Genomic DNA, 26,179 nt, shown 5'->3' with positions numbered 1-26,179 from the left:
AGAGAGAGAGAGAGAGAGAGAGAGAGAGAGGCATTGGGCCTGGCTCATCCCCAGTGACACACCAAGGTCACATCTCCTATTCCTTCTCAAGCAATGCAACTTCCTGATGACTGATGACTAAGCATTAAAATATACGAGGTTACAGGGGCCATTCTGATTCAAACCATGACAGTAAGAAAGACTGGCCTATATGTGTAGATACTTTTGCACAGTTTTAGAACGTTGTTCTATATGAGAAATACATATATCCTATCAATGTTGAGATGGCTACTTTTACAATTTGGGTAACTGACAACTCAGAATTAATTGATTACTAACAGATTATGCATTTTCTTAATAAAAATGTCACAAATTAGAAATTTTAATATCTATGACAGTTTCTTTGCACATTACAAAATATTATTCAGACTAAACCAATGCCATTCACAAAAAGCAAGGCTGGATTTAGTGTCTTTCTGTTCAGTGGCTCACTGGTTCAATATTTATGAGTGTAACAGAGAATGTGATGGTGTTATTTCAGCGTAAGTACTGGTGGAGACACAGCTCTGTGGTGCACCTGCTTGCACCTGGGAATTATTTTCAAAGCCTTCTACCCAGGAAAAGCTAAATTCTTGACTTCCTCCCAGGAACATATTTAAGAGTGAGCCATTTGAAACAAAAAAATCTTCTTTTCCAGTCTGACAGAAGCATCCCCAGTAAAAATACCCTTTAGTAACCCTGGCCACCCACATCAGGAGAGAATGGAATTGGAGAACCAATAGCCCACAGGGGGAAAACTGCTCAGTTTTATATAATTTTAAAGAACATGAACTGGGTATCTAGCTAAGGACGAGGCCTTACTATGAGGTGGAAGTGTCTTGGATTGCTAAATGCATAGTGAAGGCATAAGAGAGAAGACAGGTTTGGTTTGGGTGTGTGCATCAGGAAGCTGATCTTGTCATGTGGCCTTACCTGGAGGCATATGTATTCTCATAATGTCAGTGGGGAGCCCGTCTCGTGTACCTGAAATGGTAGAGAAGTTGCAGAGAGGTGTGGCAGATCCTCAGTGATATCTGGAATCATCCTACAGTTTTTTTGTTTACGTAAAAAGAAACCACTACATGGAACAGAGGTTAAAGAAAATCAGGGCCCAAGGGATATCAGAGCATTGGCCTCAGCTCTGGTTACTTCCTGTATTCTGAATTGGGGAATTGTAGGGTCTAAGGTCACGTCCTCTTCTCTCCTATGCCAGGTTGTCAGTGGGTAAGGTGATGCTTGGGTGCGGTGCTGGTATCTGTAGTCACACATCAAACACGAGTCCATGGGACATGCTGGGTAGTGGTCTGGTTGAGTTGAGCTAACAGATAAATTAGAGAGGGGCCTATGGCTGTAAGAAACTGAAATGGTTTTTACTGGGTTACCAATTGGTATGTACCAGGAGGTTCCTAAGAAATTTTGGAATCATGTGTGCTGACTCTGATGTATGTGTCTGTTGCTATCAGCATGGTCAGTTAGCGTCTCTGCTGAAGTTCTGACCAGAATCAGTGTTTCTCCTCCAAAAAGGGGTAAAGATACCCACCTCCCTTCACTGTTACCTAGGTTTCTCTTTTGTGGAATATGACTTCTGTCAGAGATTCTAACTGATTTTCTATTGTGTTGTTGGCTTTAGGGGAGTTCATTGAGGCTTTCCTGTATGTCTTGGATCAAGAATGATCATAGGTTGCAAAGGTGGATAAATCTGGTAATTCACCGTTATTTCTAAGGTCACAAGGAGGGGGAATAACAACATGCATTTAAAACCTTATAATTTAATTTTAATTTTGCATATGTTCCCAGATAAGTTGACAGGAAACCTTTGATTGTTAGGAGCCACATGTTCCTTTGGAGGCTCATAGCTTAGGCTGCAAGAAATGTGACAGCTGGGCAAGGGAATATAGAGAGTGAGTGAGTGGAAGTTAGTATCTAAAAATGCAAGAAAGCTGCAGAATTCTCAATGGTTGGCCATGATGCTATCAACCTTCACAATACAGATGGAAAGTGGGATCAGCAGTCTTACATATTCAATTAAAACTGAATTCACTGCTGTTGAGTCCAAAAAGAGAAGCTGGGGGGAGCCTTGAACTGATGGCGGTGGGTGCTTCTGAACTAGGGCACCCCCCATTGCCAGTGGTCAGACTGAAGAGATTGGGATTGAGACTCTAATTTGTGGAATAGAATATTTGCTTAGCTATGTAAAGATGTGTCACTATTTTACCTTGCCTGCCTAAGGCACCTGATTGGTTAAATAAAAAGCTGAATGACCAATAGGTAGGTAGAGGAGGGATAGACAGGGCACATAGGCAGAGAGATAGGGGAGCCAGCCAGCCAACCAGACATGAAGGAAGCAGGAAAGCAGGATGGGCAGAGCATAGATGAGATAAACGAGCTCCAAGGCAGCACATAGATGAATAGAAATGGGTTAATTTATGCTAAAATAAAAAAGCTAGCTTAAGCTAGGGCTGAGCATTGACAATTAGTAATAAGTCTCCATGTCATGATTTGGGGGCTGGCAGACCAAGAAAGCCTGCTACACTATTTTGGTATTAGCACTTGAAAACTGGGTTTTGCTTAAAGACATGGGGATGATTTGATCTTCAAGGTTCCTTTATACACACTGTATATGGTAACCATGGATCTTGTGAATTAGGGAAAGTTCTGGTCCAGTGTCCCTCTTTGCCAGACGTGGAGCAGAGTCGTGGTTTCAGGGAGAGTTTGTTGGGAAGAAGACAGCTCTTTGTTCTGAGTGGCAGTTACTATTAACTGGTGTGATCTTTCTCAGTCGTGGATGGGATGGGAGGGGAAGGAACCAGATATCAAACCCTGGCTCACATGCTCTGCTCCCTCTCATTCCAAGTGTGTGTGCAGGGGATGCGTGCGGGGAGAATACAAGTCTGTTCAGGACAGGAGAGGGTGGAGGGTGTATACTTAGGCCCCAAAACCTCTGTGTCTTCTGCTCCAGGGGGGATGCAGCTGTATAAATGCCGGAGAATAGAAGGAAGAGTGGAAGAAGAGGCAGGAGAGCTGCCTCAGTGTGTGCAAACATTTCTTCAGAGAAGAAGAGAAGCTGCGGTTAGTACCAGAGTGAGAAGTGGCTATGGGGCGCGAGGTGAAGGCTGTGCCTGCGTGAGCCATTGAGATGCTGAATAAAAGAGCAGAGAGACATCCAGGGACAAAGACAGTTAAAAGAGTTTACAAAGGGCAAGACAATGGATTGACGGAAGCAGAGGGTCAGGAAAATCCTCAGAGGATGCCAGTGCTGTGCAGAGGGCGTGGGCATTCTTCCACAGAAGCCAAAGGGGAATTACTTACAGCTGCCCCATGAGACTCCCACACTGGCTCACGTATCTGAGGATACGAGCATGTCTCTCACTATCGTATTGAGTCAGGGATTTTATAGCATAGATTATTTTTTCTTTTCCTTCTTCCATTCCTTATTATTTCTTTCCTCTTCTTTTTTTTTGAAACTGGCCAAATTTGAGTAAAACCATATTTGGGCTCCAGATGTCTTTGTTCAAACATCATAGGTCAGACTGGAAAAGGTCACAGCCTGGCAGTCAAAGTGTAGGGAATTTGCTTTTATTTTATCCTTGACATTTTGTTTTCAGTAATAATAAGTCTTGATAGCATTATATTTCAAATAAGAAAAAAACCTCTAAGTACATGACATTGCTAAAGGAAGTTGTGCCTCACGATTAGACATGAGCTAAAGGCTTTAAACGCCAGTTTATTGGCTATGAGGACCTTTCCTCCCCTTCACCCCATTTCTTAAAATGCTTAATTAAAATACTGAGGCCTCAAAATGTGCCTATTAATTATAATTTTAGTGTACTACTTAGTTTTTTGCCAAACTAGTTAGTTTTTGACACCAACCTAGACACATACGGGGAGAGAGAACCTCCACTAAGAAAATGCCTCCGTCAGGTTGACCTGCAGGCAAGATTCGGAAATATTCTCTTGATTATTGATTTATGAGAGAGTGTCCACACTACCGTGCATGGCGTCATGCTCAGGCAGGTAGTCATGGAAGGTATAAGAAAGACAGCTGACCAAGAGCCCGGGAAGCAAGCCGGTAAGCCACACTCCTCTCTGACTCCGGCTTCAGTAACTGCCTGCAGGTTCTTGTCTTGAGTCCCTGCCCTGACTTCCCTTTATGATGTAAGCCAAAACAAACCCCCTTCTCCCCAAGTTGCTTTCGTCAATGACATTTTATCACAGCCATAAAAAGCAAATTGGGACACCTAGTCGTTTTCAGATATCATTCAGTGCTTTGGACAGTTTTTTTTAGAGCACCGTTCCCACCACCCCATGAAAATGTCTTGTCTGTTCAAGTGTCCGCTGTTGAAAAGTATGATTGAGTCTTCCTGAAGAGTGGATTAGTTCGGGCCTCAGAGAATCTGGGATTGGTGTCCAAGAGTACAATAATTCAGTTCCGTGGGAGATTCTTGTCTTAGCTTGTTTTCTAGTGTAATAAATACCAGGACCAAAATCAATGTGGGGATGAAAGGGTTTATCTCAATTTGTGGCTTATATTGCATCATGAAGAGAGGTCAGGGAAGAATCCTGGAGGCGGGAACTGAAGCAGAAGTCATGTGATGATGCTTACCGTCTTGCTGCTCATGGCCTGGTCCAGCTGTTTTCATATACACCCCAGGTTCACCTGCTCAGGGGTGGCACTGCCCATGGGTGGTACCACCTACAGTGTGCCGGATCCTCCCACATCAATCATTAATCAAGACAATTCCCCAAAGTCGTGCCTACCAGCAATCTGATGAAGGCATTTTTCTCAAATGAGGTTCTTCTTCCTAGATGATCCCTTGCTTGTGTAAAGATGACATCAAACTAACCAGGTCACTTTTAATGTTCAGCCAAGGACTTAGATCCAGGGGCTAATGTATCAATAACTACATCATGGCCATAGCTCATTGATTATCAAGGATGACTAAGTTTGAGAATAGTCTCTGGTGTAGAAGGTAGAGGTTACATAGTAACAAAAAGCCTAAAGTTGTAAAAAGAGCAGAACTTTCACCAGAAAGAAAGAACATAAAAAAAATAACTGCTAGAAAAGAAATGGCATTTCAAAAGCTAAATAAATATTAACTCTCTGATCACACTGTGAATGTTTATGTGTAGTTTACAGAACAGCTACAATGGGTTAAAAGGGCCACAGCAGAGTTCAAGATATTTTGGAGGCCCTGGGGCAAGAAGCCCATACAGATGCAGAAGAAGTCTTTCCAGGTATAAGATGAGGCTTAGCTGGAGTCTACTGGAGACTCTGATGCTCAACAGAGCCAGGCTACAGAGTCAGCATTGAGTGGCAGGAGCGTTTCCTGGTACAAACCACACCACACCCTTCCCTCAGTGTTTTCTGTCCAATAGAAGTTCTTGAGCCTGGATTTTCTAATCTGATTTGCTTTTCATCCCCTCCCTGGCGAGGAAGAAACACCCACCACACACGAGGATTCTTCTCAGATAACGCTTTACTGGAGTGCATTTGGTTGAGGGAGAGCATAAAGCGAAGGGGGGCAGGAAACAAGAGAGCAGGAGAGAGAGAGAGAGAGAGAGATTAGAGGGAGACGCGAGAGACGCTAGGGAGAGACGCTAGAGAGAGACACGAGAGAGAGACGGGAGACGCTGAAGAGAGAGAGCAGGAGAGAGAGAAGAGAAAGAGAGGGGGGGCACAATGGCGGCTGCTTATATTGGGAATTGGCACATGGGTCGCCCTGTGATTGGCTGCCACCATCAGCTGACACCAGACTGCATCGAGATAGGCCCAGGGACCCATATTCACTGCGCATGCGGGAAGCGGGGGACAGGCAGCTCTCAAAGGCATGGCCAAATATGGAGTTGTTTATAACCAGCAAGACAGGATGTGGTGCCATCTTGCAATGGCAATCCTGTCCAGCTCCCTGCACCCCCAACACACAAAATGTGTGTGCAGTAAAGTAAAACTTTGGGGAGTCAGTTCTCTCCTTCCACTGTGGGTACCCAGGACTGAACACAACTCATCAGATTTTCTAGGCTGGCCTTTTTTAAAACCGACTGGCCCTTCCGATATGATTTTAGTATGTCCATGCACTCCCTCAGGCCCAGTTCACCTATATAAGTATATGGGGTGACCCTTCTAACTTTAGTAATTTGTCTCTTAATTATGGAAAAAAGTAATCTCACTGAAAAGGCTTTAAAACAACAGGAAAAGAAGAAGCCTTTTGGAGAAGGGTGTGAAAGGGACCTGGAGACTTTCCAGACTTGGGATGAAAGCACACTGATCTTGTGTTATCTGTTGTCAAAACAAATTCAAAACCTCCAAGGGGCCCCACTAACAAGAGAAAAAGCAACAGATGAACCGAGTTTTGATAACGTAAGTCACCTTATTGAAACCATCATTCCAACCATCAAAAACAAACAAAAACAAACAAAAACAAACCACTGTTCTTTATCAGGCTAAGTCCTTGGACAGCACGTGTGTTGTGTTTCCCCGCACCTGCTGTCAGGGTCTAGGTACATTCGCACTGCTTGCTGTGGTCAGAGGCTGCTGTGTTGGACAGCACTATTGCTATACATACACATCCCCAAAGAGAAGAAAAAGTCGTAGCCACGGTTTGAAAAGCCGGGGTCAAACGGCTGGTTTATCTGAAGCATCGGAATGCAGAGCACCTTTCTCTGATGATTTGTTTGCCATCAAGAATTGCACCGTTCAGCTGAAAAGGTTTTGGGTCCACTGGACCTCAGCCTTGGGAGCCCCTGAATGGAAACAGATCTCTGGCTTGAAGAACCCTTCCCATTTGCTATGAAGTTTTGGGGAATTTTCCTTTCCCAACACATTTAGTACTGTTCTTCAATCAAATATGATTTCTTTTTCCTGATTTCCAGCAGGGCCTATGTAGCACCTAAGATACATATTATGAGCCTCTTGGGCCTCCGTGGAGTTCGCGTGGAGTACCACCCACAGTGAGATAAAGAGCACAGCGGTAAGGACTCCCATCTACTGTGTGGGGGCAGAAAGACAGCTCATTTCTGCATTCCCTGAGCATGAATTCAAATAATGTGTCTCCTTGTTTCGCAATAACGTAGGCTTCTCAGAATCACAGATGCCCTGCCAGGATGACCTAATTTATTGTTTGCAGGTTGGTTGTTTGGGTAAATGTCTGCTTCACTCAGTGACTAGAGCTTGTTGCCCTTAAGAAAGACAGGGCGGGGAGTGGGCAGGTGGCGTGACTCTCACCTCAGGCTGGTGTCTCTGCGCTGAGACCTGCAGCTCATCCTGATCACTGTGGTGTCTGTCACGCTGTTCCCAAGGAACGCTGAGAGGTGTCAGGAACTGAACAACATACGCAGAAACTCCATGTCCGGCTTTCGGAGGTCCAGCAAGGTCATTCGGTTGTTAACGTGAAAGGAACAACCTCAGAGTTTTCCAGTGTGGCCGAGCTCTGCAGACAAAGATCTGCGTGTTGGCAAATTGCCAACGCTAAAGCCAAACTCAGCTACTGATCACACCTGGTCCACCTGACACCCAGCCGAGTCCTCCCTCTCCCACAAGCAGACCACACTCCTAAAAAGGTGACATTTTTAGCAGTCTGTTTATAAACTGCAAAAAGAAAGAACATTTATTATGAGGTGTGAGCAAAAGAGGAGACAGGAACGAAATGAGTTCCCCAGGATTTCCAGAATTCTGAATCACATCTTCCAGGTGCCGGAGGCTCGATGAGCCTTAGCGGAGCGCATCTGAGCGGAACCGCAGCCTTGAGCTCCCGCAGACGGGCTGAGAGGGTCAGTGAGAACAGAATACGGGGTCCTTCCAGCTGATCCCAAGGGTCTAGGAGACAAATATGATAGGGGCTAGGGACGAGGGAGGTGATTCTGATTACTGTGGCTAAAAGCCTGAAAAATCAAGAGATTTCTGAGTTAAAATACTCCTGAATGTCCAGATTTAACCCTAGCAAATTTCGCCGGCCACCCGTGATGGCAAAACAGGGACTTCCGTCAAACAGACTGAGATGAATCAGGCACCCCGAGAGGACGGCAGATATGAAGCCGATTCTGCGCGGCCCTTCTAGTGACTTCACCAGCTTGGGGTTTCCCCCCTTGTTTCCCCCTCACTTTGGGAAATACCAGAATTAGAAGTCAATGTACAAAGGAAGCCAGCGTTAGCACGTTTACTGATAACAGATAAAAGCTTGGCATAATCTGAGAAGCGGCTACCGCCACTGATGTCAGCCAAATATAGAACCTGTTGCCTCACTCCCCCAGCGGTCACAGATAGGGCTGCAAGAAACAGGATCTGACGGAGCTTCAATGTGAAAGGAGTTTGTTTTGTTTTTTAAGTTGCTTTCCTTTTTACTATCACACACTAATTATATAGAATTTATACCATCATATACTAAATATACAGAATTTATTTCATTATGATATTTTACACATATAATATATTTTGATCATATTTACCAACCCCCTTTACTATCTTTTGTCCCCCTCCTTTCTTCTTCCCCAATATTCTTCCCACTTTCATGTCTTTGTTTTAATAACCAGTGAGTTTCATTGGTGTTGTTTACAAGATCATAGGCACCTTACTAGTGACCTAGTGACTATATCAATGAAGAAAATGTCTCTTCTTTACCCAGAAACTGTTAACTTCGTATAGATCCTTAGAGAGGAATGGAGCCGTGTGGGACCATCCACACTGTGACAGGATGCTGATGGACCCAGTTTTTGTGCAGCTGCTCCGAGTTCATGAGTTCAACTGTATTCTTATGACTTTGATTAATTATGAGTCTCTGCAAGTAACCACTGCTCACTGCAAAAAAAAAGAGAAGCTTTTCTGATCGAATCCAAGAGGAACACTAGTCTATGGACAGAAACATCATTACAGAGCAATTTTCCAGAAATGTCCATTTGGAGAAAAACAAGCCAAAAGGCAAACAAACAAAACAGCAGTAATTTCTACACGAGGACCCACGACTTCTCAAGCCATGAGCTTTTGACCAGGTTTACAGTACCAGATATGAATTCCTTCATACGGAATCAGTGATCTTCAAGTCCAAGCACAAAGTGGTGAGTTACCCCAGTAACTGATTTGCTTCTGTTGCATCAGTGTGCAAATCCTGCTGACCTATCAGAAATTAAGCATGCAGGTACCACAGAAGACTAACACTGCTCCTGACAGTTGTCCCTCAGTAACTGCATAGCACCCTCTAGCAGTAGAAGGCTAGCCAACAGGAAGAATACTTCAATTCAGCTCCTGTGTAAGCTTTCTATACCCAAAGACAAGGGAGGATATGGTATCTTCAGTGATAGGATCTTACTATCTAGTTCTGGGTGACAGCCAAGCAGGGGCAATTGCCTGTATTATTTGGGGGTCTTGAGGACCTCATTGATCAGTAACTCACAAGAAGGTAGCCTAAGCGAGCTGCCTTCTTTTAGGGGTAAACAGTATTGATGCCCTACTGACACTTGTGAAAAATAATGCTGTTCTTTATTTCTCCTGTTTGAGGTTTAAAATGAAAGTTAATTTGGAGAAAAATTTTAATTGAATAATGGGATATATGATGCATAACTATGGCAAAAAAATTATGAAGGTCATGGAAAATTTTGAACTTTATAAGTCTCCCTAAGCTATTTTTTCATAACATATATCTGCTTTTTAAATAAAAGAGATTAATAGTCTGAGAGACAGCATCTTCTGCTCAGTTCCCAAGGTTATAGTTGGATAGATTCTAGTCCAAACTGGATTAGAACCATAAAGATTGTAACAATGAAGCACAGTGCTGGCCCCCATCCTTATCTCTACAAACGGCCTTGGCCTCCCGTGAAGTCGGTGTCTCAGCACTTTAAGCAGTTTCCAAGGCTTTTCCAAAGTAAGCCAAGGTCAGAGGTATTTTTAGGAACTTCAGAAATTCTTCTGAAGTTAACAATTTAAGAGCATTGTGGATTAAGGTTGGGATCAAAGAAAGGCTGCCTCTATTTCAGAAATTATACCTTCTCTTGTGTTTTTATCTACTCTCAGTCCAGTCAAGAGGAATGCAAAGATTTGCACTCCTGTCCAAATACCAAGAGCATTACTGAGGTGGAAATGCATTTTGAAAACCTTGCTTCTCACATAGCAGGCTAACACTGAAAGTGTAAGGATACTGGTAGGTCAACCATACCCAAGGGATGGCCACGTATCCAGGGTTATATGGACAGGGCAAGAGACCTTTTATAAAAACAAGAGGATGCAAAGTTGGGGGTGATAGATCTGGGAGGGTTAGAGGAGGGAGGAAAGGAAATATGATATCATCAAAACACCTTGCACAAAAGTATCAAAAATTAATAATATTTTTTGTTTTGTTTTGTTTTTTGGGTTTTTTTATTTTTAAAGCATAGTATAATTATAAATCCAAGAAAATATGATTGTGACAGTGCAAGGTTGTCAATGTACAATTTGAAATAAAGTGGACAGTTGAATTTTTAAATCTTTCAAAACTATTTTTAAAAAATCAGTGTCCATTTTATAATTATATTATTGTTGATGGCAAAGTTTCAATTGTCATGGAAAACTTCTGATGGCCACCTGCTCCAAATTAGCTATGTTAGTCAGTGTGGTAACAGAGTGCTTAAGCTCCTTCATCCAGTGCCATCTTACTCAGTCGAGGGCTCCTTTATGTGTTTATATATATAGGCTCAGCATTTATTTATTTACCTGGGCAGCTCTATGCTTCTTACAGCATTTATTAAATAAGATTCTTCATTCCTCAACAGTCAATAGCAAGATCAAAGAGACAGTAATTCAGTTCTCAGGAGGCCACTCCCTGACTTTCCCATTTCCTCCCCATGAAGTTTACCTTGGGTCTTGAATCTTCTTTTGTGTCCTATGATGCTGAGCATAGGTAAATGCTGACAAAGAGAACTCTGAGTTCTTTGTAATGGTGCATGTGAGACACCGACGAAAGCTTGCAGCACGAGAGAAACCCAGGGTGAAATGGAATCCCCTTCGGCTACTCTGAAAGGAGTTCCTTCACCAAGTGCCTTCCCATTACAGCCAGTGCTGGAGCAGGAGGGGCTCATCTACCGAGGACTCCTGGGAGAGTTAGACGGATCAGAGTGAATCAGAACCATTCCCGCATGTCCCTCTTCTGCTCACTTTCTTTCTCTGCCCGACATTCACTTATTCAGCAAATATTTATCTCAAGGACTTACATCTGGGCCCTCAGATAACAGATACAGACACGAACTCTTACTGGAGGACTGTGTCTAGTCGAAAGGAAAGGACTTCATCTCTAAGTAGAAAACTCTTGGAGAAATAAGGTTGATCCAAGCCAGGAAGGAACAAGGTTTCCCCAGGCACGTGTGGTTCCTCTGAAAGAGAAATCACACTGGATACCAGAACAAGCGAGGAAGCCTCAATTGGGATATGCATCTTTCAGACGGTGTCTGAGTAAGTTTTTCTAGGAACTGTCACATACCTGGATGGCCATCAGTCCACTGACGAGATCTCAATAATGTTTGTTCTCCTCTCCTTAATCTCCTGACTGCTGCCACTCCTTCCACCATCCCCAGCCCACCCTTTGCTCAGCCTCGCTAAACTATAACCCAGATGATTGATGACTGAATTCTTTAATGAAACCATACATGTGTTATATTTGGCCTTGCACTATGATACACAATATACTCAGATACTGAAACTACAATATAACTTGACTGAAGAGATAGCAACAATAGCCCTGCCACAGAGGTACTGGAAGGATGAACCATGTGTCCTTATTTCACAAAATATAGCAAGGCTCCCAGACTGACATCATTGGAAGTACAATAGTCTATAAACAGAATACTTCCTTTTGGGGACCATCTGTGCATTGTCACCTCCTAACAAGTCAAATTAACGTGTGCCTATGTGTGTTTCTGTGTGCATGTGTGTGTGCATGTGTATGTACATGTCTAAGTGTGTGTGTGTACATGTGTGTTTCCGTGTGTGTATCTGCATGTGTGTGCATGTCTCTGTATGTATGTGTGTATGTGTCTGTGTACATGTGTTTGTCTGTGTGTATATCTGTATGTGTGTGTCTATGCATGTCTGGGTATGTGTATATGTGTCTATGTGTGTGTTTGTGTATCTGAGTTTGTGTGCATGTTCTTCATATGTGTGTGTCTGTGTATGTGTGTCTGTATGTATTTATGTATGTCTCTATGTGCATATGTCTGTGTGTATGTATGAATCTCTGCGTGTCTCTGTGTGCATGAATCTGTGTATGTGTCTGTATGTGTGTCTGTGCACATCTGTGTGTTTGTGTGTGTCTATGTATGTGCCTGTGTGTTTCTGTGTGTGTGTCAACAGATGATTACTGGTGTTCCAATCTTGCTTGTTGACCAGTGTCCATGTAAATGTCTTAGGTTTTTTTTTCATATTCCTCAAAGACAATGCCCTTGAGAGCCAGTTTAAAAAAGTGGGATTCGTAGGCACTTAACAGTGAATCTTTCTGTTCTCCCCTTAATTTCTAATATTAGTGATTTTATGGGTATGTTTGTGTCCAGAGGGGGAAGAGGACAAAGTCATATGGGATAATCTTCCTCCTCAAGCTGTTCCTCTTCCTCCAGCATGAAGGATCATAGCCACAACAACATGCATCCACCCTCTCCATTTAAAAACACTCTCCTGATGGATAGTTAATGCTTAGAGTGACCTCCAGGGACACATTTGGTCTGCATTTGTGCAAACTGCTTTCATTGAAAGGGTTTGATGTGATAGCCCTAAAGGACAATTCATTTATTTAGTTGCCTTTGGTCAAATCTGTAGCGATTCCTGGGCACTTTAAAGGAATATTGATCATCGGGTCCACTGTGCTGTTTGCAGAAAGGCAGATTAAACCACTCTGTGCCTTTCATAGTCTGTCAATTAGAGCTGAGGGAGCTTCACGTCCGCCTGCTAGTGCTGCATCTTTGTTACCACCTTAAGGCCTCTTCTCCCCTACGTTATAGGCCGGGGGTTCTCATTCTGTGCGTTGTAATCCTTTTGGAAAACCTCTGTCTTCAGAAATATTTACATTATAATTCATAACTGTAGCAAAATCACAAAGTATCACTGAAAATAATTTTATGTTTAGCGTTACCAAAACATGAGGAACTGTATTCAAGGGTCAGAGCATTAGGAACGTTGAAAACCACTGTTATAGACCCTTTCTAGCTTCTGTGTCCATTCCCAAATAAAAACATAAATCTAGACAATCAAAGCTATGTGATAACTTTCCTGTGCCACGATAGTAGGTTTCTCCACCAACGCAGTAAGCCAGATCAAGCCAAATCAAACAGTAAAAGACCAGGTATATTTGAACAAAGCACTTCCAGGTGTGTCTCCCAGTTCCCAGAAATGAGGCCGGGGAAGGGGGCAGGAGAGAAATCACATGACTTATAAAGGAGAGGGTTTAAATGCTCTGTAGGCGCCCGGCAATGGTACTGTCTTCCCGAGCTGGGTTTGTGACCAATTAAGAGCTTTGGGTGGGGCCTTGGGGAGCCAGCAACCTTAGAGGCAGAGCCTTTCTAAGGGCAGGGCTAGAGAGGGAGGAGTGGGGCCCAGCTGGAGATTCTAGCCCAACACTGTGAAAAACACGTAAGAGAGACCCCAAGGCATTTGCCTACCTGGGACCCTGCTATTTAACTCTCTACAATAACTTCTTGTTCCAGCCACAGATTTCAGTTTTCTTTTAGCTAAATAAATTTCCATGGTGTATATATCCCACATTTTCATCATCTTTTCCTCAGCTTGTGGACACCCTAGGCTGATCTATTTTCTGGCTACCGTGAATAGATGTGCAAGAGTCTCTGTTACAGATTAGAGCAGTGATGGACAGGGACGTGCAAGAGTCTCTGTTACAGAATAGAGGTCTTTGGGTACATCTCCAAGAGTAGAACACCCATTTTTAGCTTTTTGAGAAACTTCCTTACCAATTTCCACAGTGGCTGTACCAGTTTACACTCCCACCAATAGTGGATCAGTTTTCCCCTTTCTTAACATCCCTGCTAGCACCGGCTGTCATTTGTTTTTTTGTTTTTGTTTTTGTTTTTGTCTTTTTGGTGATAGCCATTTTGGCTGGCATGAGATGGGATAGTAAATTAGTTTTAATTTGCATTTTTATAATGGCTAGTCATGTTGGATGCTTCAAACACAGCAGTAATTTTTTCTTTTGAGAGCTCTCTGTTCAGTCTTATAACTCATTTTTATTAGGTTTTGTGTTTTCTTCATGTTTTGTTTGTTGAGTTCTTTGTGTATTCTAGATACTAAACCTCTACCAGAGGTATAGTTGGAAAAGATTTCTTCTGTTTCTAGGCTGTCTTTTCCCTCAGAATCTTATTAATGCCATGAAGTTTCATTTTAAAAAGCATCCTGAGCAATCAGGTTCTTACCCAAAAAGCTGTTGTCTGTGTGTGTATCTTGAAGTATACTCTCTGCTGTTACTGGCAGAAGTTGAGAGTTCCAGGTCTTATGCTGAGGTCTTTGATCTATCTCTCTGGAGTTGAGCTTTATGCAGAGTGAGAGGCAGGGTGTTGCTCATTCCTCCACATGTGCAAAGACCATTGGTGGAACACGCTGTCCCTTCTCCGGTGTTCATTTCTGACGTCTTTGTAAAAAACTCAGGTGACAACAGTGGTGTGGCCTCGCATTGGAGAACTCCTCTCTTCTGTGGACCACTATCTGTCTTCTTGTGCCAGTGGATACCCTTGTATTGTTTCTGATTTCAGGAGAAATGCTTTGAAATTTTTCCCATTTAATATAGTGTTGTCTAGAGGTTTGTTATATATAGGCTTTATTATATATTATTTTCTATATAATTTGCTATCATTATGTTTTATAATATATATTCTATTTTGAGTTTCTTTCTTCCTTTTTCTCTCTAGACAGGGGTTTCTTTGTATAGCCTTGGCTGTCCTGGAACTCACTCTGTAGACCAGGCTGGCCTCGAACTCACAGAGATCCAACTGCCTCTGCCTCCCGAGTGCTGGGATTAAAGAGGTGCACCGCCAGTGCCCAGCTTATTTTGAGCTGCTTTAGGTCTTTCATCATGAAGGATGTCGGATTTTTGTCAAAAGCCTTTATATATCTATTGAGATAACCATAGGATTTCTGTCTTTGAGATCATTTCTTTATAACATTTGTTAATGTATGCATCTTGAACTATACCTGAACCTCTGAAATAAAGTTAATTCCATTATGGTGAATGTAGTTCTGATGTAGTCTTGAATTGTTTGCAAGTATTTTGAAGAAAAATTTTGCATCTGTGCTCATCAGAGAGACTAATCTGTATTTTCTTTCTTGCTGTTATGTCTTCATCTTTTTATATATTAGCATTGCAAAATATTCTGGTAATGGGCACTCCTTTCCTACTAGGTAGAGTAGGTTTGAGAAGAATTGGTGTTAGTACTTCCCCAAAAGCCTGGTAAAATGCACCAGCAAATAGCTCTGAACCTAAACTTATTTCAGTTGGGGGACATTTAATTATAGCTTCTATCTTACTGAGTGTTGTACTGGTTATTTTTGTTGTTGGTGGCCTCATTTAGGTTTAAATTTGGTTTGTCATATTCATCTAGAAATGATTATTTTAGATTTTTCCAATTTAGTGGAATATATGCTTTAGATACAAACTAATAACTTTCTGAATTTCATTAGTATTTGTTGTCATGGCTTCCTGTCTGCTCTAAATTTTGATTGGGGACTTCTTCTTTCATTTAGTTTGGCTAAAGGCTTGCAGGTCATATTTACCTTCTCAAAGAACCTGCTCCCAACAGTGCTCGCTGCCAAGCTTGACAAGCCCAATGTGGTGCCTAGACAGACATGATGGGTGGATAGGACCAACCCTCCCATCTACCAACAGCACCATAAACTAGCCAACAACAAACAAATAAAAGAAGCATTTCTTCATTTTTACTGATTCTTTGTATACACTTTTTTGTTAGCTTGTTTCCAATTCGCTAATTTCTGATCCAGTCTTACTGATTTCCTTTCAGCTGTTGATTTGTAATTTGCCTTGTTCTTTTGTCCAAGGCCCTAAAGTGTCTGAGTGAGTTATTCATTTGAGTTTTCCTAGTGTAGGCACTTAGAGCTATCAGCTTCTCTACTCTAGGGCTGCTTTTATTATATCTCATAGCTTTTGGTATGTTATGTTTTTATTTTCATTTGATTCTAGGAATTTTTAAAATTTTCTTCTTGGTGTCTTTAGGGACCCATTTGTCATCCAAGAATATATTTTTTAATATCCATTAGTTTGTGCATATACTACAATTTCTCCAGTTGACTTGTGATCAGATAAAATAGAAGAAATTGTTTCCTTATATTTTTTAAAAAAATATTGCTTTGTGTTCTACTATATGATCTACTTTAGAGAATTTTCATAGGCTACTGAGAAAAATGTGGATTTTTTTGCAATGTTTAGATGGAATGTTTTATAAATAAGTCTTAAATTCTTTTGATCTATCTTGCCATTTAATTTAGTAGTTTTTTTAAATTTACTTTTGTCAGAAAGCTGTGTGTTGGTGGAAATAAGGTACGGAAGTCACACACTATTACATTACCAATACACTGACTTCACATCTAGTAGTATTTATCTTATGGAATTGGATGCACCTGTGTACCTGGATCACTTTGGTTTGAAGTCTGTATTTGTCAAGTAAGAACAATGACACCTACTTGTTTTCTAGGTCCATTTATTTACAATCATTCCCTCAACATTTACCTGCCAGAGTATCCGTCATTCGCTGTGGGCCACATTTCTTGAAGACAAAAATGGTTTCTTCTTTTTGATATAATCTACCAGTCTTTGTCCTCTTATTGGAAAAATGGAGACTAGTTAGTTTTCAGAGCTATTATTGAAAACTACATATTGATTCCTCTCTTTTTGTTGATTTTGTAGTATTGGGGTTCCCCCCTCTTCTTCTTTTGCTTGATTATTATTCTTAAGTGATTTTTTTTTATTTCCTGTGGCCTCATGGGTGGATTTAGGTTTTTTTCTTAAATCTAAAGAATTCCTTTAGGGGTCTTTTGTAGAGCTTGCTTAGTGCTCATAAAGTCCTTTAGCCAAATTTAACATAGAAAATGTCTCTTCAATAATGATGGGTAATTTTTCTTGGCATAGCAATCAGTGTTGTTAGTTGTAGACTTTCAACTGGCACTCCTATTATTCTGGTGGTTTTGGCTTTATGTGTCACTTGGTGATTCCCTTCTACTGCCTTCAATATGCTGCTTTTTTTCTCCATATTTAAAGCTTTAGTTAGAATATGAAAAGGGAGGGAACTTTCGGGTCTTGTCTAGTTGGTGTTCCATGTGCCTCCTGTTTCTGTATTGTCATCTCTTTACTTAACTCGGGAATTTTCTATTCAGATTCTTTTGGAAATTTTCCATGCTGTTAGAACAATGTCCTACTTTTTTCCTGTTTGTTTTTTGTTTTTATTTTTGTTTTGAGACGCAATTTCTCTGTGTAGCTCTGGCTGTCTTGGAACTCACTCTGCAGATTAGGCTGCCTGTTACTTTTTATATGCCCATAATTTATAGATTTTGGGTTTTTTCTTGCATCTCATATATGTTTGTATTCACACTCATGCCTTCTTATTATTTTATATTTGCTCTTTGTCTTAGTTAAGGTTAGCACTGTTGTGATGAAACACCATGGTAAAAGTAACTTGGAGAGGAAAGGGTTTATCTGACTTATTTTTCTTTCTGCATTGCTATTGGTATTTGTCACGGGAGGACGGGAGGAGGGGAGGAGGTTAGGGCAGGAACTGAAATGGCAGGAACTAGAGGCAGGAGCTGAGGCAGGAGCTGCAGAGAAGCACTGTGTATTGGCTTCCACAACGCATCCCTTTCTACTGAGCCATCTCACTGCTGTAGCACGTGGTGTTTAAAATGCAGTACATGTCAGGAATATAGAAACAATACATATTCATAGAAAATCACCATCGGAAATAGAAGTGTTACAAACAATCTGGTTTAATATCCATTTCCCTTATCAATCATGTTATTTAACATAACACAGAAATCCCACATTGTTAATTCCATGGGTAACCACAGCCAGGCGGTGGTGGCGCACGCCTTTAATCCCAGCACTCAGGACAGAGGCAGGCGGATCTCTGTGAGTTCGAGACCAGCCTGGTCCACAAGAGCTAGTTCCAGGATAGTCACCAAAACTACACAGAGAAATCCTGTCTCAAAAAAAAGAAGCATGTCAGCCCAGGATATTTTGTGGTTAAAAGCTCACACCAAGAAAGGCTCAGGGCTACACGGGGACTGCAAGCACCCAATGCAGTCACTGGCTGGCTAAGAAAAATTTTATATTGGCTTAAACCTGTGTCTGAGTAGCCCTCTCTGGGTGATACTCCAGAAAATTCATGTTTTATTTCCAGCACGAGGTAGGTTTTTCTTTATTCTTTCTATCTCTTCATTGAATTCCCCTTTCACACCTTACATTACCTTCCTTATTTCAGTAAGCCTTTGGTTTGCGGTCTGGATCAGGAATTTAGTTTCTTCTTTGATTTCCTTGCACATACTTATGGTCATTTCTTTTACGTTCTCCAAGATTTCATCTTTCTCTCACTGGAGGCCATGACAGTGAGATTAGCAGATGTTGGAGGCACTGTGTTTCTCTGTGTTCTGTCTGTGTTTCTTATGTATTACGACACCAGGACTTACACATATTTATTTTTGTTTCTTTTCTTTTCTTCTAGCTACATTCTTTCGGTTGAACTATTCGCAATGTTCACATGGGACTTGGCTGTTCTAGAGTTGAGCTGGCTTGGTTCAGAAAATAGTTTCTCCGTCCAGGTGCTCAGGGTGTCCTGAGAATATTAGCTGTGGGAGCAATCACTACTGGCTGGATAGTCCCACCACGCGAGTATCTTACTAGCCAATTAATAGTTACCATTTGACTTCAGCAAACGCTTGTTGAGAGCCAGACGGATACAAGGCTTCCTCAGAACGCCTGATGAGAGAATAAAGAAAAAGGTGGTTCTGTGTCCTTTTCCAAGACCAGAACTAGGCTGGGACTGGATCCAGGGCCTTGAAGGAGTCAAGGTTGTGGTTTCTGGAGACCCGATTCTTCCCTCTGGTTATCAGTCCTATGGCAGCTGTGTCCCAGGCATCCTGTGTTCTCTTTGCCAACAAGGATTTAGCTCTCTGCCGGCCTTGGACATTTTCCTCCTGCAAACAGTATGTAAAGAACTGTGCTGCTTATTAATCCTGCTCAAGAGAAGTCATCAGCTTGTGCAAAACCTGCCAGTCCCAGCTTCTCTTTGTTGTCTTTATTTTTCATCCCTGGTTTTCCCCCTTGACACATTTCCATTAAGGACCCTTGTTCCTGAAGGCTTGGGTCGATGCTGGAGGACAAAAGGCAGGCATAGTGGTGTGTACTCAGACTCTCATCACTAAGGTCATATGTGGGAGAGAAGTGAGGTGGATGAGAGAAAGGATAAGAATAGGATGGTGTTTACAAAAGAAAAAAGAGGACAAAAACGTATCTGGGAAAAGAATGCAGGGATGCTGTTAGTACCCACGGGCTTTGGAGATTTTGAAGACAGTGGAAAGTTATAATTTGGAAATTAAAAGAAGAGGGACTAAGGATAAGATAAGGAAAACACGGGAAGAAAGGAAGTATATGAGGCGTGGGTAAAAATATAGTAGAGAGTGTCTTATCGTGGGCTGTTTGAAGACACACGTCCCAGTCCTCAAGCCGAACTGAGCAATATACAGACAAAGGAGAAACCATCACGGACATGTGCAAGAGTACAGGTTAAAGAACAGAAAATAAGAAATTCAAAGAATATTTATGGAAGTGATTGATGGTATAGATGCACTGAGTTCAAAGGGAGAAATTTTAGATCCTTGTAGCTCTGAAGGAATTCTTGGTTCTGCGTGGAGGAGGAGGAATGGAATTCACGGGTCTCTACGTCTCCCTGTGTTCTGGGTAGTTCTGGCATGTGGAGAAGAGAGGGAACAAGTGCTTTCCTGGCATTTCCTTTGGACTCCATCACCCCATCTCACCCGCTTCTGATCCTGCAAATCTGGTGTCTACGAGGAACAGCAATTACCATGCAATTTCTGTTGCTCTTCTCTGGGCAACTGGATTCACCTGGTGCATGGTGCCATTCAAGAAGACTGCAGTCTGGAGATGCTCATTGCTCCCATCTGTTTCCCTGTAGGAATCTTGCCTGGCTTAATACATCCATTGTCTCTTGCAAGCAAAAGAACTTACTGTGTATTACTTAGACAACTTTCTCTCACTAGTGTCAGTGATGTGGCTTCTGATCGGTCTTCTTACCCAGATGATCCTACTTTTGCTAGATCTTAAAACATAGTCCCCTCCTCCACCTTTGGATAAGTAATCACATGAAAACTGTAACCGATCCCTAAGCATCATCTTCTCTGCTTTTCCTAAGATCGTGAAATGAGGAAGCACCAAGCAAGAGTGTGTGTGCTCACAAGCACATCCGTCCATACGTAGTACATCATTTTGCTTCTCGAATGCACAACTCTCATTTTGCCTTCTGAAATGAAGACCCTTTGCATTCTTCAATGCATAAACCTACAGACTATGGGCCAGGAGGTTGCTGCTTAGTTGAATGTGTGCCTTTTATGCCCTCTCTAACACCTTCTATAATTTTGAGCATTGCTGTTCCTCTTTTGAAAATGGGGAAACCAAGACTTAGTAATCACATGGTACCCACTAGCCTTAATGCACCTCCTGTGTTGCAGCAAGGATGGTCTCTCATGAGTTCCTGGGGGGTGGAGGGTGTTATTCTGAGACTTGAGCAGGAGTCTCCCCACACTGGGGGTCTTTCACACTGTGGTCTTTATTGAGTCTAAATGAGAGAATTACAACCTTCTTCTGGGCTGATGTGTTCAATAAATTCTCAGGCCTAGTTTTCTTTTTTTTAAAAAGATTTATTTATTATATATGCAGTATTCTGGCATCGAGGGTACCAGATCTCATTACAGATGGTTGTAAACCACCTTGTAGTTGCTGGGAATTGAACTCAGGACCTTTGGAAGAGCAGCCTGTGCTCTTAACCTCTGAGCCATCTCTCCAGCCCATGGCCTAGTTTTCTTAATGCAACCATATGTTCTACACTACCAGTTCACCCTGATGTTTATAGGGTGGTATCCTTCCTATTCCCAGGAATAAGTCGTTGATCAATTTATACCATGCGGTTGCTGCCGGACACAAAGTGGCATTCATAGGGCCAGTTGGGTGCAGACCTATTCTCTGTCCTCAAAATGGATGGAGTCAAAGGGGACAGGGAGATGGCTCAGTGCATCAATGTACTTGCCACCAAATGTGATAACCTGAGTATACCATTCTCAGGATCCACATGGTGGGAAGAGAAGCAGCTTGTCCTCTGACCCCTACACGCATGCATCCATACACAGACACACAGAGACTCACAGAGACAACAGACACCCACACACAAACATGCAGGCGCGCGCGCACTCCACACACACACATAAATAATAAATAAATGTGATTTTTTTTAAAGTCAAAGTATAGAGTCAAAGGCTACTTGTGCAATCAAGCCTGTCGCAATAGGCACTGTCTGAAAAACCGCTACTTCACAGACATGCAACAATTCAGGGCAGCACACAGCCTGATGTCAACACACAAGCGGAAGATTCCCACGTCTGCATAAGCTCTTGGTCTGGACACAGCCTTCGAGTCTGAAAGCCAGAGAATCCAACTACTTTTTCCTTGAAAATCATTTCAGGCCCTACCTTCTGTGTCTCTCTGTTAACACTCTAATTTTGTATGTGAAAAAAAAAATGGTTCCAGGCAAAGAAAGGAGGAAGGAATAGAAACACCTCTTCTTAGAATTTAGAACACTGTGTGAAAAGAACAGTCACAGAGGGGCCCAGGACAGCAGGGCCCTGATTGCCGCACATAGGGGGGCCCACCAAGGGAAGGCCGTTTGCCCCTGCTATGGCACGGTTATAGTTTATAGGTTCATTTTTTTTTCTCTCTTTAGTTTCTGAATCTGTTTTATTACAGTATCTCCTGAGGCTGTTACGAGGGAAAATTAAGTAATGCCGTTCACTGTGCTTACAGAGCCACGTCTTGGATGCTCAGAGCGCTCAATAAACCTTATGATCACCATTCTCCTTTATGTCCAGATGTATCTTGGGCTTTTCACAAAGTTCTCAACCTGCAACTACCCATCTGTTAGCTTTCTCTGCCACCCTCAGGGTAGCCTCCCAGTTTAATGAAATGGAATAATGTTAATATCAATAAAATAAAGCCGGTGGGAAATGGTAGCTTGCAGCGATAATCCTAGGCCAAGGCAACAAGGCCACTGAACCCCAGGGTGGGTCACCCCAAATAAAACCATCTCAAAAACGTATTTCTTTCTTTCTTTCTTTCTTTCTTTCTTTCTTTCTTTCTTTCTTTCTTTTTTTTTTTTTGGATTTTCGAGACAGGATTTCTCCGTAGCTTTTGGTTCCTGTCCTGGAACTAGCTCTTAAGCAATGTAATTCATAAGGAGCCGGGCTAAATTTCCGGCGGTGGGAGAAGGGCGGAATTTCACAATCATTCTACTGCCGCCCCAGCTTGAGGAAGATGGAAGGTCCTCTGCCCCAGGGGTGCTCTGAGCTTCCAACACGGCTATTTTCCATTTTCTTTTTCTTTTTTTTTTCATCAACACCTTTAAAAATATATATTTACAGAACAATTCCCCATTCTCTGGGACTCTTAGAAAAAAAGGTCCATTTTGGGGAAGTAAAACAAATAGTGGAGACGAGTGTAGCACCGTCCCCCAAATCACCAGCCCCCAGGTCTTCAGGCCTGGTCTGGGCCAGTGCTGACAGGAGGTGAGCCTGGGAGTTTTTTGAATCCATTCCTTCCAGCCTAGAATTGGTACAAGACAGGCTTCATGTTCCCCATTCCTCCCTCCCAACTCCAGGGACACTTAAAAGGGTCCTTTGCACCTGCCCGCAGGATATTGAGGGGCTGGGAGGGAGGGAGCTGAAAATACACATTTGGTATCAAAAATAAACACTTGGGGTTGGCAGGAAGACCACCTCCAAATCCCTTACTTCCCACCCACCCGCCTACCCACCCATCAGATATAGGAAGGGATGCTTCCCTCTCCCCTATTGAAAAGCCCCATTTAAAAATAGATTATACTATCAAAATGGAAGAAGATGGGAGACAGAGAGCCCTGGAGTACTGGCTGGAGGGGCCCCCCAGACGGGGACCACCACCCCCAAAAAAACCCTCCATTGGGAGGTAATAGGCAGGCCCCCAGGGAATTTGGAGACAAAGGAATGGCTTCTCAGGGGAAGAACAAGAGGAGTATTCCTCCCTGGCTGAAAGCTTACTTGAGAAAGAACAAGCTGACTGAGAAGGTTGGGGAGGTAGCACTTCCTGTGTGAACAGTGTGGTTCTTCCTTGGCTACCACTCCCAAACCATTAAGTGCTTCCTGGACTCAGATATGGCCAGGAATAATAAAACAAAACAAACTAGCTCTTCAACCCAGGTTGCAAAATAAAGACATGGCACCCTCATCTCTCCAAGGGCAGGCTGAGAAATAAATAAAGGTCCTTCTCAAGCCATACCCTGATTGTCTTGTTTTAGGGAGAAAACTGGGGAAGAAATGGGAGAGATGTCTTACCCACTCTCCTAAAAGGGTTAGGCCAGATTCTTCCCAGTGGCCTTCAAAAAATAAATAAATAAACCACGTCTACCATTCAAGTAGGAGACGTGTAAAGGCGGCCACTGGGAGGCTGGCAAAAAAAAAAGAGAGAAAGAAGCTGTCTATTTTGGGTGGAAGTTAGTGAAAGATTCTCTCTTTCCCAGGAATATCCACCCCACCACGAGCAGAGCATGAGCCTATCAGTTGAACTGTTTCTCCTTGAGATGGCTGGTTGGAGAGTTGAGGAGCATGGATGGAGGGACTCCAGAAAGGGAGTGGTGGTGGAGTCATGGCTTCTGGGGCCCTGGGGAGAGCACCACGGGGGTCGAGAGGCCATCCACGCTGATGGAAGGGATGTGTACCTGTGCGTTGCCACTGGACGGAAACTGGAAGGAGAGCTTGGCTGGACTACGGGGTGCAATTGGACTCAGAGTGCTCCAGAAGTGAATGCTGGGGGGCAGTGAGCTGGGTGTCAGCAGCACTGGGGTCAAGGTATGTGTGGGTAGCAGGGATGGCGTCAGTGCTGGCCCTGGTGCCTGCAGACCGGAGCCTGTTCCTGATCCAGGAGTCCGGTCAGGTCCTGGGCTACCCAGCAGGCTTGGGCTGAGTGGAAGTTCCAGGTCCCGGGGCTTCCGGCCCTTCTGGGGTTGGGCGATCTCAGCGACAGAGGCAGAGAGGCCACAAACCTGGGCTGTGTTTTCCATGATGACAGCTGGGAGCCGAGCTGAGGGTGAGACTTCTGGCTCCGTTTTGACGGTTTCTGAAGCAAAGCCCACAGCCCCCACTGCTTGCAGTTCTTCCCTAGGTCCCTCCACTTTCACTTCTGGGGGCAGTGGACGGCCGAAACCTGGCTCCAGACTCAACTCTTCTTGTGATTTCTGGTTTGTGGCCTCGGGTGGAGTCAGGATAACCTGCAGGGGCAGACCAGCCTCTTCAGCCTCCAAACAGGCTTCTATGGGGTTCGGACTGGTGCTCCTGCTCCGCGAGGGAGGTGCTGGTACTCCTGCAGGGGTAGTGTTGGGGAGCACTGAGGCCGGCCGAGGATGCAGAGGTGGTGGTGGCTGTGGCTGCAGGGACTGGATTGTGAAGGTCGAGTAGAGGCCCGAGCGCATGTATTCGTTCCGGCTGCTGCGTGCTAAACCACCTTGGCCGGCTATTCCTGCACCCTTGGGTGTTCCTGGGGCTGCATGGATAGCAGCAGGGGCCATGGCGACAGTCGAGGCTGCAGACACCTCAGGCTGGGGTGGGCAGTCTTCAGTGGAGCACCCTGCACCCTCTGGGTAGGATACGAACTTGTAGACGAACTTCTGACCGCTCACCTTGCGGATGATATTCTTGTCGTAGTAGTACCGCAACGCCCGGCTGAGCTTGTCGTAATTCATGTTGGTCTTGTTCTTGCGCAGCCCCCACAGACGCGCCACCTCCTCTGCGTCCACCAACTTAAATTCACCGCCATCCCGTGAGGTCCAAGAGATGATGTGGCCGTTCCCCTGTTCTCTCAGAAGCTGCAGCAGAAACTGCCACAGCGTCACCGACGGGTCCATCGCTAGGGACGTGCTTACGCCATTCCAGAGGGACCTGCGTGTGGCGCGGCGGGGGCGGCGGCGGCGGCAGCTCCGGGGGGCGGGGGCTCCATGCGAGGCCCCACCGCCCCCCAGGCCCGGGTTCCAAGGCGGCGGCGGCGGCGGCGGCGGCCGGGGAGCAACAGCGGCGGCAGCGCCGGCACCCGGAAGCCGCCCCTGCGTTTCCCGTCCCTATTTTTCATTTTCAAAAGCTTTATTTAACCATTGTTTTCTGAGGCTTTCTTCGGGGCTAAGTATAGAGCAAAACACAACGGCGCCAACCACTCCTGCTGAGCAGAAATGAGCAGTGTTCTCGCCAAACCCTCTCGCGAGTGTTCATGGTTTCTCTAATTTCTCTGTTATTTTCCAATGTTGTCTACCTATGCCGGAAGTGCTCATTTTGTCCCTCCTAACCCAGCTTTCCTCTTATCCCATTTCTGTTCCCTTTCCACATCTTTACTTTTTGGGGGTTTCAGTTCCCATTCCGAGTTTCCAACTAACTGGGCAGTTGTGGATGGTGAGGGGGTCCGGTCAGCCTGGACATGGAAGACTTAGGAGAAGGTTGTGACAGGAAAATCACTCCAAGGAAAAGGGGAAATTGCTACCTCTGACCAGCACATCGAGTGCACCGACTAACCCAACTGTTTGCTATGGTAAAAGGTGGTTCTACATCCTTCCTCAAGCTGATGAAATTGAAAAGATGAGCTACCTCTCTGGCCATGCAGAAGAAGGGACTTGTGGTAACTATTTTGACTAAGGCTCCAGCAGCCTTAAACTCATTTCTGAAGGGAGCTAGCGGCAACCCCCCAGTCACTGGCGATGCAGCTCATACACACAGCTGTTCTAGAAGCTCCTCACCTTAATACTGGGCATAGTGTACAGGCATGGCTTCTGATAAAAGCTTCTAAAACTAAAGGAGATGATAGAAGAGAAAGTGGGAAGTACCCTACAACAGATGGGCACGGGAGAT

At 43.8% G+C, this 26,179-nt stretch overlaps 1 protein-coding gene across 1 annotated transcript; it reads right to left on the bottom strand.

Annotated features, from left to right (window-relative positions):
- Positions 1-18,147: 18,147 nt before the first annotated feature.
- On the bottom strand, positions 18,148-25,522 carry LOC113456090 (ETS domain-containing protein Elk-1-like). The gene is made up of 2 exons (XM_026779497.1): positions 24,010-25,522; positions 18,148-19,168 (listed from the first exon to the last, which is right to left on the bottom strand). The coding sequence occupies exons 1-2, from the start codon at positions 25,189-25,191 to the stop codon at positions 19,004-19,006; spliced, it is 1,347 nt and encodes a 448-aa protein (XP_026635298.1). The 5' UTR covers positions 25,192-25,522; the 3' UTR covers positions 18,148-19,003.
- Between the last annotated feature and the right edge of the window lie 657 nt (positions 25,523-26,179).

Source organism: Microtus ochrogaster, chromosome 1 (genome assembly GCF_000317375.1).
Source record: "Microtus ochrogaster isolate Prairie Vole_2 chromosome 1, MicOch1.0, whole genome shotgun sequence".
Taxonomy (NCBI): domain Eukaryota; kingdom Metazoa; phylum Chordata; class Mammalia; order Rodentia; family Cricetidae; genus Microtus; species Microtus ochrogaster.
The sequence above is the reverse complement of the archived record's forward strand: the minus strand, read 5'-3'. Positions and strand labels throughout refer to the sequence as shown.